The sequence below is a fragment of the Phocoena phocoena genome, chromosome 1 (genome assembly GCF_963924675.1).
Source record: "Phocoena phocoena chromosome 1, mPhoPho1.1, whole genome shotgun sequence".
Taxonomy (NCBI): Eukaryota; Metazoa; Chordata; class Mammalia; order Artiodactyla; family Phocoenidae; genus Phocoena; species Phocoena phocoena.
In genome coordinates, this window is record NC_089219.1 from 48,210,715 (window position 1) to 48,227,230 (window position 16,516).

Consider the following 16,516-nt stretch of genomic DNA (forward strand, 5'->3'; position numbering starts at 1 on the left):
GAGGGGAGAAGAAAAGCGCAGAGTATTTCTCATGCAAAAATGGCATAAGTCATACTAAGATTTAGGCCTGTGTCTTTGAAACAGCGTGACCTTCACGGTAAGTCTCAACCAAGTTCAGTGCCGTGGGGCATAAAAGGGTCTGAAACGGGCCCTTCAGCAGCCTGTGAATGCCCCGCTGTGGAACTAGATCATGTCCAAAGGCTAACAGAGTGCAAAAAGCACTAAATAATGAATGCAGACACTTTCTTCCCCACTTAGGAATGTGCATTTTTGACATTCCCAAAGAGGCCAGGGTATTTGTCTAAAGAACATGACAGCATGGTCAGTCAGCTGGCAGAAAGGGAGACTACCTGGCTTCCCCCAACGTCTTTGAGAGGGAAATTGATGAGAAATGGATGAGAAATTAACCAGGTCTGAGTACTGCTAAGTAAAGGCGGTATGGACTCAGGAGCCAGGACCCCAGTGATCTGCCCAGAAGTGCTTCCATGCCTCATCTGCCTGTTCGAATCCTGCTCATCCTTCAAGGCTTTGCCCAAGTTGTACCCTCTTTCCTGAAACCTTCCTAACTCTAGCCATCCAACATCTCCTGTCAGCAAGCATTTATGCCACTGGATTTCAGAGATCCTGACATAGAAATAGACTCACATATTTAAGATACAGGAACGATTAGCCCCCATGCAAAGCTTTTGACTGCCTGGACCAGGAAGGGATGAAATGTATATTTCTAGGAGTGAGTGGGATTAATCCTTATCTGGGCTTAGAGTTCCCAGGAAATGGTGGAGGGGAGCAAAGCATGACCTTAAGGACAAATCTGCCGGAAGAAGGGGCTATTACAGGTGCAAAGTAAAATAAGCAAACAAAAGCATCCTAACGTGTTATTTGAGAAAACAGAACAAGAAAAGGGTCAGTACATCTGAGCATCTTATGGTCATGGGACAAGGGGGATGTAAAACTACCACAGGGATAAGTAAATGTGAGGGAGTGAAGACATGGAATTGGCTTTCTGCCTAGACCTGGGGCCCAGCTAATCGAAACAAAACTTTGCTCCCATAAGTTGATGCACTGAGGTGGGTAAGAACGATATAACAAACACAGTGAATTCTAACTTCTGCTGCCCTAAAACTCTGAAATCCCCAATACATCAAATTTGCCACCTTACTGAGGATATCTCTGACCATGGAACAGTGATGACGAGCCACTAGACAGACAGAGGTCTAGACAGAGGTCTAGACAGAGGTTCTAGAGCTGAGATCAAGGGATCCCATCGGTTTCAAGGACTACAAAAATTTACATGTGCACACATGTCTCTTTCTGGGGAAAGAGTCTACCAGCAAAATCTCAAAGAGATCAGAAATCCCAAGAAGAGTTACCTTAGGGATAGTGATGATTAAAAGTGATTCCTGTCCTCAAGGAGCTCGCAGAAAAGTAAGGAAAACAAATAGAATAATAGCTCACAGCTATTGAATCCTTACTGTGCACCAAGCACTGGGCTGATTCACATACATAAGCTCATTTAGTCTTTAGGCAAAAACTACACAGGGCTATCATTAACCCCGAAGTCCAATGGCTCACATGGATACATTAAGAGAAAAAAATCCTTTATGATCATTGCAAAGAGAAGGACAGAGGTATCCCAGAAGGGCTGATTACTCTGGGGTAAGAAAGGCTTCCCAGAGGAGGTGCGTCATCACCTAGAATACTTGGCGATCCCCATCTCGGTGAGAACTGTTGGCTGGTACCCAGCTTGTTAGAGCAACAAATGGAAATGTTTGCATTTAATCTACTCCATATCCCCGTAAGAGTTTTACATAAATGTTTCCTTTAATCTTCTAAACAAAGCTACAAGGTAGGCATTACTTTCTTTTTACAGATGAGGACATTGAGGCTTAGAGATGCAAAAAGCTACTCAAGGATCCTTAGTAGGTGGCCAGGATGAGAGCCATACCCAGATCTGACTCTGAAGACCCAGTGGCCATTTCTTTTGGGGCTGGTTGGTGGCTTTCCCCAACCACAGCCCCAAGCTGAGTCCCTTATTAGGACTCCACGCAGACCCGTCCCAAGGAAGAAGAAACCAGGTGGTCCCTAGACCAATAGGCCATTGGGCAGTCTCCCTTCTTGTGGGAAACTTGTGGGAGACCCAAACTCCCTGGAATCTGCCTAACATGGCCTACTTTGGTTGTCTTTGGTTTGTCTTTCTGGGTAAGGAGCAGGTGGTGAGGGAGCAAATAGTGACAACATGGCAGGGATTTTCGGGGCACAGAGGTATCCTAGGGAAGGTACGCTCAGCAGAGAGGCAGGGCTTCCGGGGGGAACCTGGAACACAGGGAGATGTCAGAGCAGCGGGGGACGTGGGGTATGTAAAGCACCTCTGGGAGGTTTAGGCAAGTGGGACAAACTTTCCAATACATCGACTATTATCTCCTCAAATCATCTTGCAAGTTAGGTTCCAAAACCCCTTTTGGAAGATGAGAACACTGAGACTCAGAGGGGCAAGGAGACGTATCAGATGTCCCACAGGCAGTAAGAACAGGAACTAAGATTCTAGCGGCGTCCATCTGCCTCTAACTTGAAATTGTGCTTTTTACTTCCTGCCTCTCATAGGCTTTTATTAATACTCAGGTAGTTCATGGAAAAGCCATCATCACCATCAGATGCTTCTAGGGCTTTATGGAAGAGTGGGTTGGGAGCCACTGCGGGCCATTCAGGCCGCTCCGATATTTTCCAAGGAAAACCTCGGTATGTATCGTTAATGACTATTTTGGAATCAGAATAACAGGGAATTCCCATTAAAAAAAGTAGCAGGGATTATCATAAATTCCTTCTACGGGGCAGAGTCATTCATATATTTATTATATATGATTATATATAATAAATATATACTATTCCTAGAGCAGCTGTGAACCAGACCCGGGCTTGCTCCTGGTAACACAAGGACCTCAGGAAGCTCCTGGAAGGAATGAGGAAGAAGAAGAATTCCAACACTGTGTGGTCAGAGGTATTCCTGGAAGAATGAGAAAGTCTCCCCAAAACATGATGCTTGACACTAAGCTAGGATGTTGGGGGAAGGGGTGACTCCCCCAGGAAACTGTAGAGTTCCGTCGAGCTGGACCAGGAGGGGGCAGGTCAGAGATACAGAGAGGCTGGGACCCGAGTGCCGGTACGTCAGGCTGAGGAGTCTAAAGTTTGTTTTTTTTTTTCTGAGCTATTAAGCATGGAGGTGGTGTGGCCAGATGGGTTAATGACTTCGCAAAACCAAGGCGGCAAATGGAGCATGTTTCCTCATGTATCTAAGCCTGTTAGGGGCAAGTGAGGCAATTTAGGTACACACTGAATTGCAGGGAGCTGTGTGATAGGGGCTGGACCTAACTGAAACTCGAAGCGCAGACCGGTGTCTCCGTGACACGGAGGCTTGATTAAACGCAAAGGGCTCGGGGAGAAAAACTGCTCTTTCCCTGAGCGGCACCACGCTGCATGCCTCCTACTCCGTTTCTAGGCTCGGGGTTTTTTAAAGGGCTGGTATTCAGACATGTCTTTTCAGTAAAACGAATGTGCATTGGGGTTTTGGAAGCAGTATTTAGGTGGGATATGGTCGTTTCAAGGTATTGGCAGAGTGGGGTAGAGAAATGGACGCGGATCCGAGAGAAAGTTCACTAGGAAAAAGGGGAGCAGGGGCAGGGGAGGGTCAGAAGGGACCAGAAAGACTCCCAACTGGGGGATCCAGAAGCTCAAATCAGGAAGACGCAGCAAAGGCTCGTCTTGCCCTTCCAGCCATTCAATGTTTGAATCCCTGCTCCCTGCCTCCGCCCCATAATCTTTCTGACAGGTGGTCTCCAAGGCTCTGCTAGTACAGCTCCAGTGACAGGGAGCTCACTCCCTTAGGTGCCAGAATTCCACCCCGGAGCAGCTCTGACTGTCAGCAGGTCACCCTCACTCGGAGTTCGAGCTGCCTTTCTCGTAGTGCCACCTACTGGTCTTGGTTCCAAGAGTTGGCTGATACAGAGCAGTATAATCCCCCTTCCATTTAATGGCCCTGTGGACGCCCATCTCCATATTTATGGTTTCCTTTCTCCAGGCCAAACATCTCCAGGCCCTTTAGCTGCCCCTCATGGGATGGGGTTTTAAACGTTATTATTAATCTCATCTTGAAACATGTGGGATTGTCTTTATGTCTCTCACAGTATGGGGTCCACAACTGATAACAATGGTCCAGATAAGGTCACTTAGCCTCCTAACAGCTCTGTTAGGACCAGAGCTGGGATTCTTGAGGGTCAGCATGACTTCAAAGCCCACGCTCTTTCCACCCATTGTTGAATGAGATCAACAGTGACTAAACGCCCCAGTTCTTCTTACATTATCTGTGGCAAAGTCACATGTCCCCCTGCTCAAGAGTCTGCACTGGCTCCCCAGGGCTGCCTGGATTATGTGGGGGGTGCCTTCTGAGTGCCAGCTGAAGGCCTTAAATATGGTTCTGAGCCCAGCAGCGGCACAGAGCTGAGGATTTTCCTTTGTGTCTCAGATTTCCAGGAGTCCCACTAGCAGATGGGGTGCAGGTATATAGTGGGCTCTCTGGGTTCTCTGCGAGCCCACGATACCTGCTACAGTGTGCTGCCCACTGGCTGGACCCTTATACACTCCAAAGGCTTTGGCCAGCCCTCCCTCTGACCCTCTGAAGCTTCTCGACCACTTTCAAACTGGGTGGGCAACTCTCTTCCTAGAACCAAGAACTGCCCCCTGCTTGACCAGATATAATGAAGTCTTTGGCTGGAGACTTTTTCCATAAAACACCTGAGACTCTGAATCCCTTGGACACAGTAGTTTGCATGATTCAACTCATTTCCACTCATGGGGCCAGACCTTCATGCAGACTGGCACCCCCTCCTTGACCCCATCATTTCCGCCTCCTGCCCCCTTCCCCCTGACCCACTGAGGAGCTCCCCAGCAAAGTCATACAGGTTGGGACACGTATCCAGAAGGGCGGCTCCCTTCCTTGGACTGTAGACATAGCGTCAACATAAAGCTGGTCATGGGAACCCAGCAGAAGGGAGGAGATATACTTACACTTACAGGTTGACTTTTTGGCACATCATAAACACCTTCTTTCTTTTGGCTGGTGGGAACCTATGGAAAAACCAAATGTGACACAGTCAAAACACTCTGGTGCTACGCTTTCCGAGAACCAAGCAACCAGGCTTCCCCTCCAATGGCTAAGTATGTGTGAGTACGGCCCCTGAGGGGCCCAACTTCCAGAAGAAGGGGCTGCTGGGATCATGAAAGCTGTGGGTGAGGCTCCTTCTCTCAGGAAAACTGGAGGAGGAGAGGGGGGATGTGAATCATTCCACAAGCGTCTGCCATGGGGCTCCTCACAGAACCACAGAATAGGAGGCAAAACGCAGAGACCTCAGAGATCACGGGGTGGAAAAAATAACCCTCATCTCACCAAAGACAAAAATGAGGCCCAGGGAGGTGCTAGGAGTTGCCTAAAGTGATTAAAAACAGTTTGCAGTGGAGCTTGAACTAGTCCATGCTGATTTGAGATGCAGGGTATTTAAAATACAGTAAATATCAAGGTCCTAGGACAAAGTACAGCTTCTGTTGGGATCATGTACAAACCATCTGATAATCATCAAAGGTTTCTGCTCAAGAAAAGGGCCCATCAATGGCAGGAAAAGCGTGAGCGAGAATCCAGAATATCACTGATTTTTTTTGTTGTTTTTTTTTTTTTTTTGTGGTACGCAGGCGCCTCACTGTTGTGGCCTCTCCCGTCGCGGAGCACAGGCTCCGGATGCGCAGGCTCAGCGGCCATGGCTCACGGGCCCAGCCGCTCCGCAGCATGTGGGATCTTCCCGGACCGGGGCACGAATCCGAGTCCCCTGCATCGGCAGGCGGACACTACTCCCGCTACCAGGGAAGCCCTCTGATGGTTTTTAACACTTATCTGTAACTTCTTCCCTCCCTCTCTTCTCTTCCTCATCCATCTGGTCTTATTGGGCCACGTGGTAACTATCAAGCCCCAAGCAGGTCACTTAGCTCCTCTGAGCTTCACCATTATAAACTGGAGCTACCGACTCTGCTACTCGCTCAGGTTACTGAGAGGATCCAAGAGAAGAGAGAGTAAATAATCAAAAACTATTCGGTACCATCATACTGTAAAGTGTTAGAATGATAATCTCCTTTACCATTGATACCTTATGTAAATATGTATCTAAATACATATGAATAACTGTGGATGCGTGAGATACTTTTCAAATCAGTCAATCAGGGGCCTTGCTCTGAAACATTCCAGTTGGAAAGCAATCACTAGCTCATCCTCAGCAACTAGCAAAGCTTAACGCAAACCTCCATGGGAGGTAAGAGCCAGCAGTGGTTTTCTAAATGTCTGATAACCTGTCTTTCTTTCCATCAGACAGAGAGCCCCTTAAAAGCAAGCACAGTGCTAACAGCCAGTAGGCATTCGGTAGGTGTCTGCTGGGTAAGTGTACCATTGAGAATTGTAGAGAACAGTGAAGAAAAAGACAAAGTATCTTTTAGGCTGGGACCAGCTAACCACACCATTCTTCTTAAGATAAGTAAGAATTTGAGCTTATTCCTTGAGTCCCTTTGTCATTTTCACTCTCATTTACCTTAAAATCCTTACAATAACCCTAAGAAGTTGTTATTCTCATCTCCACTTTACGTAGTACAGAGTGAGGCTCAGAGTTGTTCGGGAAATTTGCCCAAAGCTTCAAAGCTTGTAAGTGATCAGATTCAAATGTAGCTCATTCTGGCTATGGAACACGACATTTATCACGAACAGTACGAGCTAACACTGCTAGGGCACTTTCTGTGTGCCAGGCATCACGCCAGACATTTGTGTTTACATACATTCTCATTCTGTCTTATCAGGTGAGGATGACAACTGTCCCCATGCTGCAGAAGAGGAAAAGGGGCCCTGGAGGGGGTCCCTCAGTCCGTGAACAGAGAGCCAGGAGCTTAAGCCTGGGCGGTCTGCCTTTGCCCACCCCTGTCCCCACCATTCCCACAGCAGTTTCAGGTGCCTCTTTGCCTCTGACATCACATCCTACACTCCCAGAAGCTCGTGCACATTCTTGTGAAAAACATGACTCTGAGTGAGCATGGCTGCGCAGAAGATGTACTTTCAGAGCCACTTCTGCAAACCTTACTTTGCTCCTGATAAGTGAGCTCTGTCTAAAAGGAATACTCTAAGAATGCCTACAGAGTCCTTGTTAACGAGGGCCAATAAATTACCAGCTCTCACTTTTATTTTTTACTAGCTCACCCCTGCTTGAGCAAAACAAACAGTGTTTTTCTATTCCCTGTAATTCACTGCTCACTATGGGCACTTAGCAAGTTGAACCACAGCTGACTCTCAATTATGCCTGCAAATGGAGGAGAAGCAGTGGGATGGCGAAACCCAAACTGTGCATAATTGAAAAAAGCTTTTCTGCTTGGTTGTCCCACGGGTGAGATACCAATCTGCCTGTTTTTCCTTTAAGATTTATTTCTGCCGGGATATCTTCTTGGGAGACTTGTCTGACTCTCTAGTACCGATTTGAGCCTTCCTCTGTACTCTTGTAACCTCTGGTGCATCCCTTCATTAAGAAATAAGTTACCAAGAACCTATTAAGTGTCACGCACTGTGCTTTACCCAGGACAGTGGTGGCGAACAAGATGAATACGGCCCCTGATTTATCGGCGCTCCTTGACTTGCTGGGGGGAGATGGGAAAGTCATCAGGCTACTGAAGGAGGGTGTAAAATGTGCTTTATCTTATAAAGGAGCTGTCAAACCACATTGCAGCTTCCCGGTCACTCTGAATTCCGACTGATCTATAAGCTTGCTGAGGGCAGGGCGGTTATATTATTATCCTTGTTTCCCCATCTGTAAATGGAGTTTAAACAAGAAACTTCTAAGCATCAAACATTTACCACATGTGTGCTGAGGACAGAACGCTAGAAGAAGCGCTAAAAGGATGAAGGCCAGAAAGTGCCTGGGTCCTGATTCTCATCTCCCCCGGCTGGTCCATCCCGTCTGTAGACCATTTCAGTAACATGATGGTGTGCAGAGTGATAGCAGTTCTGGACCAAAAGGAGGCAGGAGGTCTGGCTCCTAATCCTGGCTCTGCCACAGGCTGTGTGACCCTGGAGAGGTCACTTTGCTCTCTGAACCTCAGTTTCCTCATCTGGTTGTCATGAGTACCCAAGGAGTTACCTACAAACACCTTGAAGGTGGGGACCTGGCTGTGGTTGCTATTACATCCTCATGTACCTGGCACAGGCTAGGTGCTCCATACATAATTACTTTTTGAATGAACGAATGAAATTAGTCCAAAAGCTATACATTAAGGACCATCCATACAGAACACACTTTTAGTGCAGCAACATATTAACAGGATGGACAGACAGGTTAAGAGCTGGGTGACGTAGGATTAGAGACATATCATTTTAAAATAACAATATGTGACATCTTGGGTGATTAAAAATGATTTTTGAATGAACAAACTTGGAGAATGTGCCCTTGGTGAGCTGTGATTTCGCTTATGCTGGAAGCTTGTTAATGTATGAAAGAACACGGGGTTTAGAATCAGAGGCTCTGGCCTTGGGCCCATCACTTAAGTATGAAGGACTTGAATTTCTTACATTTAAAATGATAGTCATCGCAACTGTTCTCATCTCACGGAGTTACTGGAAGGGTCAAAATTAAGTGATGGGTAAAAACGCTCTGTACCGTGAGGCTCTGTGTTGTTTCCAATAGACAACTGATACTTTTTTCTGAGGCATGCAAACAGAAACACAATTATTATTATTATTAATCCGGTTTGGAGAATGAGACTACAGAGCCTCAAAGAGAGGTGACATTTACTCAAGGGTCTTTCCCTCCCTTGTGTTGGAGTTACAAATAGCAAAGTCAAGGGAGGTTGCAGCTTTCCACGGGGCTCTCTGACAAGATGAGGCGAGCAAGTCATGTTCTACTTCACTTAATACATCATCGTAAGACGTCTCGAGCAGCATCTGATATTGATGGCATTAGGAAGTAAAAGGAACTGACATGTACACAGAACCTACTATGTACCAAGTGCTGTCCTGGTTGCTTTACGTCTTCACACCACTTCTAGAAGCAGAGAATACAGTACCCCTATTTTGTTTTTGTTTTTTGCGGTACGCGGGCCTCTCACTGCTGTGGCCTCTCCCGTTGCGGAGCACAGGCTCCGGACGCGCAGGCTCAGCGGCCATGGCTCACGGGCCCAGCCGCTCCGCGGCATGTGGGATCCTCCCGGACCGGGGCACGAACCCGTGTCCCCTGCATCGGCAGGCGGAAGTACCCCTATTTTGTAGCCCAGGAAATCGAGATACAAAAGTGAGGTACCTCACCTGAGGCCGCAAAACAGTTAAAAACTTAGGCCCTCATTCCCGAAAACAGAGGATAAATAAAATCAAACCTGAGACCACCCTGATCAAGCTGAAGTATAAGAAACATTGCAATCTACTCAGGAGGCATAGATATGGAACACTTGGAGGCCCTAACAAAACCCTGAGGCTCCCAATAGCAGCTCCCTAAGAGCCCAGCCTTATCTTTAGGCCCACGAGCTTATCTCTTGTTAAGCAAACTGAGGCCCAGCGGACGTATTAATGATGGACAGATGGGAAGATCCTGGGCATCAGAACTGTTAAAACAAGTGTGATTTTTAGATAGTGACTTGAAACCTACACAGAATCTACTTTTAAAACTCAGCATCAAAGACATTCTAAGCTGAAAAGAGCCTTGGATTTATTTTGTGTCCAGAGGTCAGAGAGACCTGGCTACGAGTAGGGACTTCTACCTCTTGCTAGCTCTGTGACCCTGGGCAAGATACCTTATCTTTGCGAGGCTCACTTTCCTCATCTGTAAAGTGGAAATAATGATATAAGGGACTTGGGGCTGCTGTGAGACATAATAAGATACTGCATGTAAGCGCCCATTCACAGGGACCTGGCTCTATAACTGTTACCACCCACCCCCCCCACACACACCCCATTTCCAAGAGTCTTGTTGCTCTGTAAAGCAAGCCAGCATCTCCTCTAACAGTCCTATGATAAAGCACTAGTTGCAAAGAACAGAAAAGGGCCATGCCTGAGAGACTCTTCAGTCTTATTTGCTCATTTTACAGATGAGTAAACTGAGGCCCAGAGAAAGAAAGGAATTGACGAGGTGGCTTAATTGCTGTGGATTCAGTGTGTGACCAGAATGAAGCCTCTTCTTTACAGTCTCCATGTGATCTTGTTTCATTCTCGTGCCAACATGTGATTTAGGGAGAACTTATTCCCCTATTTTATCAGTGGGAAAAGTGAGTCTCAGAGAGGGCAAGTGTCTTGCCCATTACCCCTCAGCCAAATGTAGTTGGTGACAGAGTTCCCTGCTTGCTGAAACTGGTTCTTCCCAGTACACTAGACTGCCCCCGCAGAATCCCCCGCAGGGCACAATGGGAGCCCTGCCAACTGTAGCTAACTCTGAAATCAGGAACCTCTTATACTGAAAAGCCTATTTTATTTTCAAAGGTGATCCCTCTTCATAGGATGACTGGTTAGTGGTTTCCTCTGGCCTCATACTGTAACTGAGCAGGACCCTGAGGGGTCTTCCCTGGACAGACTCCTCCCCCATATCCTCTGAAAGTACCTAGATAATAGGATCTGATATACATCTCCTGAGCTGTTTTGCAGATGCTAAAACCTCCACCAAATTGAAGAAATTAACTACTTGACGACCACGAACATGTAGCCCCCGAGACCCACTGGTGCCTAAGGATTGATACTGTGACACCACCTTGTTACCACACGATTAATCAATCAGAGAACTATGCACGAGCTGATCACATCCCCGCCACTCCCCTCCCTCACCTGGCCTTTAAAAATGCTTTCCTGAAACCCATTGGGAAGTTCAGGTGTTTTGAGCACCAGCTGCCCTGGACTCCTTGCTTGGTGTCCTGCAATAAACTCGGCACTTTCCTTCACCACAACCTGGTGTCAGTAGATTGTCTTTACTGCGTCGGTGAGCGGATCCAAGTTTGGTTCAGTAACAATACTGAGACACTGCAAGGTTGTACCTTAAAATCTGACATTGAGGACAGATATGCAACTTTTCTGTTTAAAGATAGAAACTTCGTAAGCAATGATTTTAAACAAAGACTCAAAGTGCAAGCTCACGCTTGAATCCAACCCAGACGGATCCAGTGGATAGAAATAGATTATTACTCCACAGGGCTGCTTAAACCGAGTTGTTGGTAGAGCTAACGTTATATTTTGGTCATTTAGAATTCTGCGCATTTGATGGAAATGGAAAATCTGTTTTACTTTTGTTACATAAGTAATGCACGCCCAAGGCAGAATAACAGACCACACAACTAAGTAAATTAAAATCACTTATTTAAATACATTAACAATTTTCCTGCTTCTGTAATGTTTTTATTTCAAATTAGGACTAAAATTCTAATTCGTGAAAAACTGGAGGTTGTCATATTTGTTTGGTGTGCGCTGTGCTGTAATTACTCAGCCTCTTTGATGGAAAAGCAGAGGGGAAGCAGCGTGAGTCCCGCCTTCACACACCTGCCTGGGTTTGATCCCGGCTCTGAACAGCTGTACAGCCCTGAGGAAGCTACTCAACATCTCTGAGCCTCAGTTTCCCCCTGAGAAAGCGGGATTAAAATACCTATTTTATAGTATATTTAGGAGAATTAACGAGGTCAAAAGTGTGTTCAGCAGCCTTGTGGTTGCCAAAGGAAGGGAGTTGGGGGAGGGAAGGATGGGGAGTTTGGGGTTAGCAGATGCAAACTATTACACAGAGAATGGATAAACAAGGTCCTACTGTATAGCACAGGGAACTATATTCAATATCCTGTGATAAACCATAACGGAAAAGAATATGAAAAAGAAAGTATATATATGTATAACTGAATCATCTTGCTGTACAGTAGAAATTAACACAACATTGTGAATCAATTATACTCCAATAAATTTAAAAAAACGTGTGTTCAGGGTTCTTCACATAAGCAGACATTTAAGAATATGACTTTACCTTCCCTTCAGAAGGGGTAAAACTTTAGCTAGACTTTCTTTTAGTTCAGTTAATATTCCCAGTGTTGTCTCCAAATAGCATTTTTGAATTTGGTCTTCATTTTCAGTAGTGCAGTTGACTTTTTACAAGAAATTCAACAGCACATTCTTTTGAGAAATGAAGGACCCTATTATATTCCGGACAACGACCCTCCCATGGATTGCTTTAGTAAAATGGAATGTTTGATTTCTGAGCCAACTGAAAATAGTTAAGCTCCATTAAAAATTAAAACACTGTACCCAGTTGGCCATTAACCACGTCTACAATCAGGCATGAAAACTACTGGTAAATGGCAGGGAAGTGGGAACCAATTCATGTGAAGGTATTTTAACAAGCCCAGAATGACGAGAAGAGCAACGTGGAGCGTGTGAGTGAGGAGACAGCCCGTGGCTGTTCAGCCCCTTCTGTGCACTTACTGGTGGTGGTGCAAAGGCAGGAGAGGAAAGCGGTTTTATACCTGATAAATGTTTTCTTCCATTTCGGGATCACGGATTGGCTCGTGTCCAGCCTCAAACACAATGTACTATGAGGAACGGCCAGAGAGGAAAAGTCAGAGGGGAAAATGAAAGAGGGGAAAAAAAAAGCATTTGGAATTCAGGATATAAATCGCAGTGAGCATTAAAGACACAGGCACAGGAGAAAACACCTTAAAGAGACAACTGAGTTACTGACATTCCCAATGGCCTGACACATTCCTGCCTCTTCTAAGGAAAACTGTGTCCAATGGTCAGCCCTTTAGCCATGTCTGCATAAGCCCTCTGCAGACCTCTCTGGGGATATAACCTCTTCATTCTGCGGCGTTTATCTCGGCAGTGTCTGCGTGTGCTGGCACTGCTGAGTGGGAATGATATCTCCTGGGATCCCAACTTTGCAAACCCTGGGTTACAGTGGTCTCTCCCCTTTGCTCCCTAAGGCCCAGGGTCATATGCCAATTCTGACTTTGCTCAGAAGCCCCAAACTCCCTCATCTCATAAATATCACTTTACTTTACATTCTCAGTTTTAAATACCGAAATCAACTTTTCCACGTACGTGTTTCAGACTCTAAAGGACTGGGCCATTTCAAAAGGGGCAATGCTTGTCACTCTCCCAGCCCATGAACCAGGGGCTGAGCTCATATTATAGACAAATCCACGCCTCTGGCATTCTAAAGCAAGGCCTGCCGTCCAGTGCACCTCTGACTTTTGTTTGCCATCTATGTCAGATGCTTCTTCTCCTTCAAGTTATTCGGACTCTACTACTTTTTTATCCATATTATTTTCTTTCTGACATAGCAGTAGCAGCTCTCTGGGTGAAACTCTGCATTTATATAGAATGCATGTGTGACACACACATACATAACCCATGGGTGCCCCAGTTAGAAATGTAAGTTTCAGATCATCTTTTATGTCCGACAAGTCAAATGTTTGGCTTTGTTCTCTCCTTGGGAATAAGCACAGAGTGGGAGAGCCCTCCTCTTCTGCATCTGTTTAAGCAGAGCATATCCTTGAACCCAAGACAGGCCATCTCTACCCACACTTAGGCTGCAACCTTGAAGAGAGCACAGAGAAAGCTACGGGCAGGCATGTCTCTGGGATCTCCCTTCCCCCACTCACAACAGCCCCTGTGCCATGAGCCAGGGAGTCAGGGGGCAGCCTAGTCAATCCGGGGCCCGAGGGACTTCTCCTCACAGCCTTTCTCAAGCTCACAAACCGTCCTTCGGGTTTGTGTTCAAATGTCGCCAAAATGTCAGTCCCCATCTCTGGTTCTTAACTCACCGAAGCCACCTCATTATTCAGTCTCTCTAATGAACTCAGAATATTCAGGAGACTCTTGCAAGCATTCAGCTCTGGGATCAAACTTCTACAGATTGTGGAGAGGGCTGAGGCAGGGCAAGAAGGGAGAAGTCTATTTCCAAATCCCATGCTATTGATGCCGGCCAAACTTCTGTTAGTTTTTATGGAAATTCGCTCCTGGAGGGGGTGGCAGCCCTCACCCTCAGAAATAATCTTGGTCCCTCTCCAGGCTCTGCAGCCAGCGGATCCTTCAGGTCTCTGATAAAATGTCTACACCACAGGCCTGGCCATTGCTGACCCTCGACCCCAACTAGTTTCAGAAATTACCTGGTATACAGGATCTTCAACATCCTCTTCCAGAATTGTCTACCGCAGAGTGAGGGAAGGGAGGATGCAAAGCAGAGGATATAAAGCGAGAGATGTGAGACGGTATTCAGAAATTACAGGACAGTGAAGAAACCAGCTCTGGGTAGGAGAGGCTGGCGGGTCATTAAGGCAGAAAACAGGCAGAAAAAAAATGAAAACCCCGGTGATATTTTACCATTGCACAATCATCTCCAAATCTGATCCCACCCACTGCTAACAACAGCAAACGCAGTTGGGTTTCCTTAGGTCTCCTCCCCTGAAATCTTCCCCTGGTTTCAAGACTTCACTTTCTCCAACACGTCTAGAGTCTCAGTGAATAAGCGCTCACGTCTAGTGGCTCCGCTTTCAGTCACTTACACGGGAACCTTTCATCTTTGTTTATTTCTACTTGGCAGCAGGAGGAGAAGCCTTGACTGTCAGTTTTCACATCTGTTTATTTTAAGCCCCTGTTGTCTCAGGATAAATTCACAGGTATACCTGATACACAGCTTGTTCGCATTGCTTATCCTTTTGTGCCTTTTTTTCCAATTCTTCTCTTTGCTTCAATTCATAAATAAGTTGAAAGAGATCTCTCAAGTCCAGAATAACGGGTTCAGCCTGGAGTAAAAGGTGGTAAAGCACGTTAATAAAAGGATGGTTGCTAAGCTGCAGTGACCAATTTTTGTTTTTGCTGGCTACAACCCGCAGTCCTTCCTTTTTTTTATTAAACTGCAAGCATTCCATCTGTAATTAATTCTACCTTGTTACGTTGGTTTAGCAAAATTGCGTCTAAGCTCAAGTTCATTTCTTCAACTAATTATATTTGCAAATTCGTAACAATCATTAAGCATAAAAGGCACCGCTTTTATTTACTAGTAATGTCAAATTCAATAAAGTTAGGGTAGGCCTTATGCAAAACAGCTATTTGTTTCTTTGTAAATGAGGCTATGAACACAAGGAAACTTATTTGTACGGTGTGCCTCCGTCCAGCTTAATCAGAAAGGACAACAGTTAGTCATTACGAAATAGCCATTGGGAAAAACAACAACAACACAACTGGACGGGCGTGACATGCTTCTCTGCTCCGAGGCTGTTCATCTTTTCTAGATGGGAAGCTGAGTGTCAGCATCGCTGAGTCACATGGCACAGCGGGCCTCCGAAGACCGACAGCGTGGCTGTGCTGTCCCAGGAAAGGTACGAGGAAAGGCGTCCTCTTCGGATTGGGATACTCACCGCCTGGGCTGTTTTGATGGCCACGAATCTGTGATTCCCTTCCTTCCCACAAACGTATCCGAAGGCCCGGTGGTCTGTGATGTCCTTGGCGATGTAGGAAATTTCGTGAACAGCGTGATGCTGCTGAAGGGCCTGTGGAAAACAAAAAGAAGAGCCTATTTCAGGGGACTCTCCCTCCGAGCTGTTGCTCAATAAGAGATGTGTTCCTGCTACATGTGAACAAGCCCGGAGGGCTCCGGAAAAGCTGTTTGGTGCAGACGGAAGGAAGAAGAGCTGTGCCTGCCCTTCAGAAATGGAGGCTTCCTTCCATGGTCTTGGTGCTGTGACCAGAGAGATAAACAGGGCTGTTCAGATGCTGAAAGAGCATCTGGCTCTTTTTTCTGCTCACCAGGACCGGTCGGCCTCACTCCGTGGTGCAGGCTCCTGCCACATCTTTCTTCATGATGCAGCCCAGTCTAAGTTCTGGATTGACATTTAGTACATTTACGTATCCAGGGCCTCTGCTTGCCCTGCTGGAAGATGTACATCGCACAGTGACAGGGGGTGCCCTTCGCATTCAGAGAACCATAGATGCGCGTGGTTATAACCATTTTCCAAGAGGTGGCGATAGAGGGACTTGAGGATCAAACACCCTTCTTTGTTTTGCCCAAGTTCACCACACCTCTGAGGCTTTTCATGGCTTGGTCCTCATGTCCGCAATGCCTGTTCTTTTTATCCACCTGCCTGAATCCTATTCCTCTTGCAAAGCCTATTTGAAATAGCCCCACCTCTGTGAAACCCCCTGATCAAGGCTTGCCTTCCCTTTCCCTGCAGATGTGATTCCCCCCGCTTCTGTGTTTCCCTAGAGCTTTAGGCTATAGCGATACTGAAACTCCTGATGGATTCCTCACACACAGCTACCCTGGCTCCTGCTTTCGTAGATCTTCCTTCTCTGATACATTTGCCTAAATCCCAGTCTTCCCCACCAGCCTCTGTCTTCTTCACCTTTGCCATCCTAATACCTTGCACTGTGCCTGACCCACAGTTGTTGAACTAAAGTAAATTGGGATTGCTGATCAGTAATTCAAAAATCTTTTGATAC

The 16,516-nt window shown here is 46.3% G+C and overlaps 1 protein-coding gene across 5 annotated transcripts in view; it reads right to left on the bottom strand.

The window, feature by feature from the left end:
- The window catches only part of DAB1 (DAB adaptor protein 1), a 277,838-nt gene that overhangs the window by 52,388 nt on the left and 208,934 nt on the right, over nt 1-16,516 (bottom strand). For 2 of the 5 annotated variants that reach the window (XM_065873760.1, XM_065873756.1), the window contains exons 4-8: nt 15,436-15,567; nt 14,701-14,820; nt 14,185-14,223; nt 12,541-12,606; nt 5,059-5,118 (exon numbers count right to left, since the gene is read on the bottom strand). In XM_065873760.1, coding sequence (XP_065729832.1) covers nt 5,059-5,118; nt 12,541-12,606; nt 14,185-14,223; nt 14,701-14,820; nt 15,436-15,567 — 417 coding nt within the window. The remainder of the gene's footprint in view (nt 1-5,058; nt 5,119-12,540; nt 12,607-14,184; nt 14,224-14,700; nt 14,821-15,435; nt 15,568-16,516) is intronic. The other 3 variants (XM_065873775.1, XM_065873766.1, XM_065873771.1) reach the window with 2 other exon arrangements.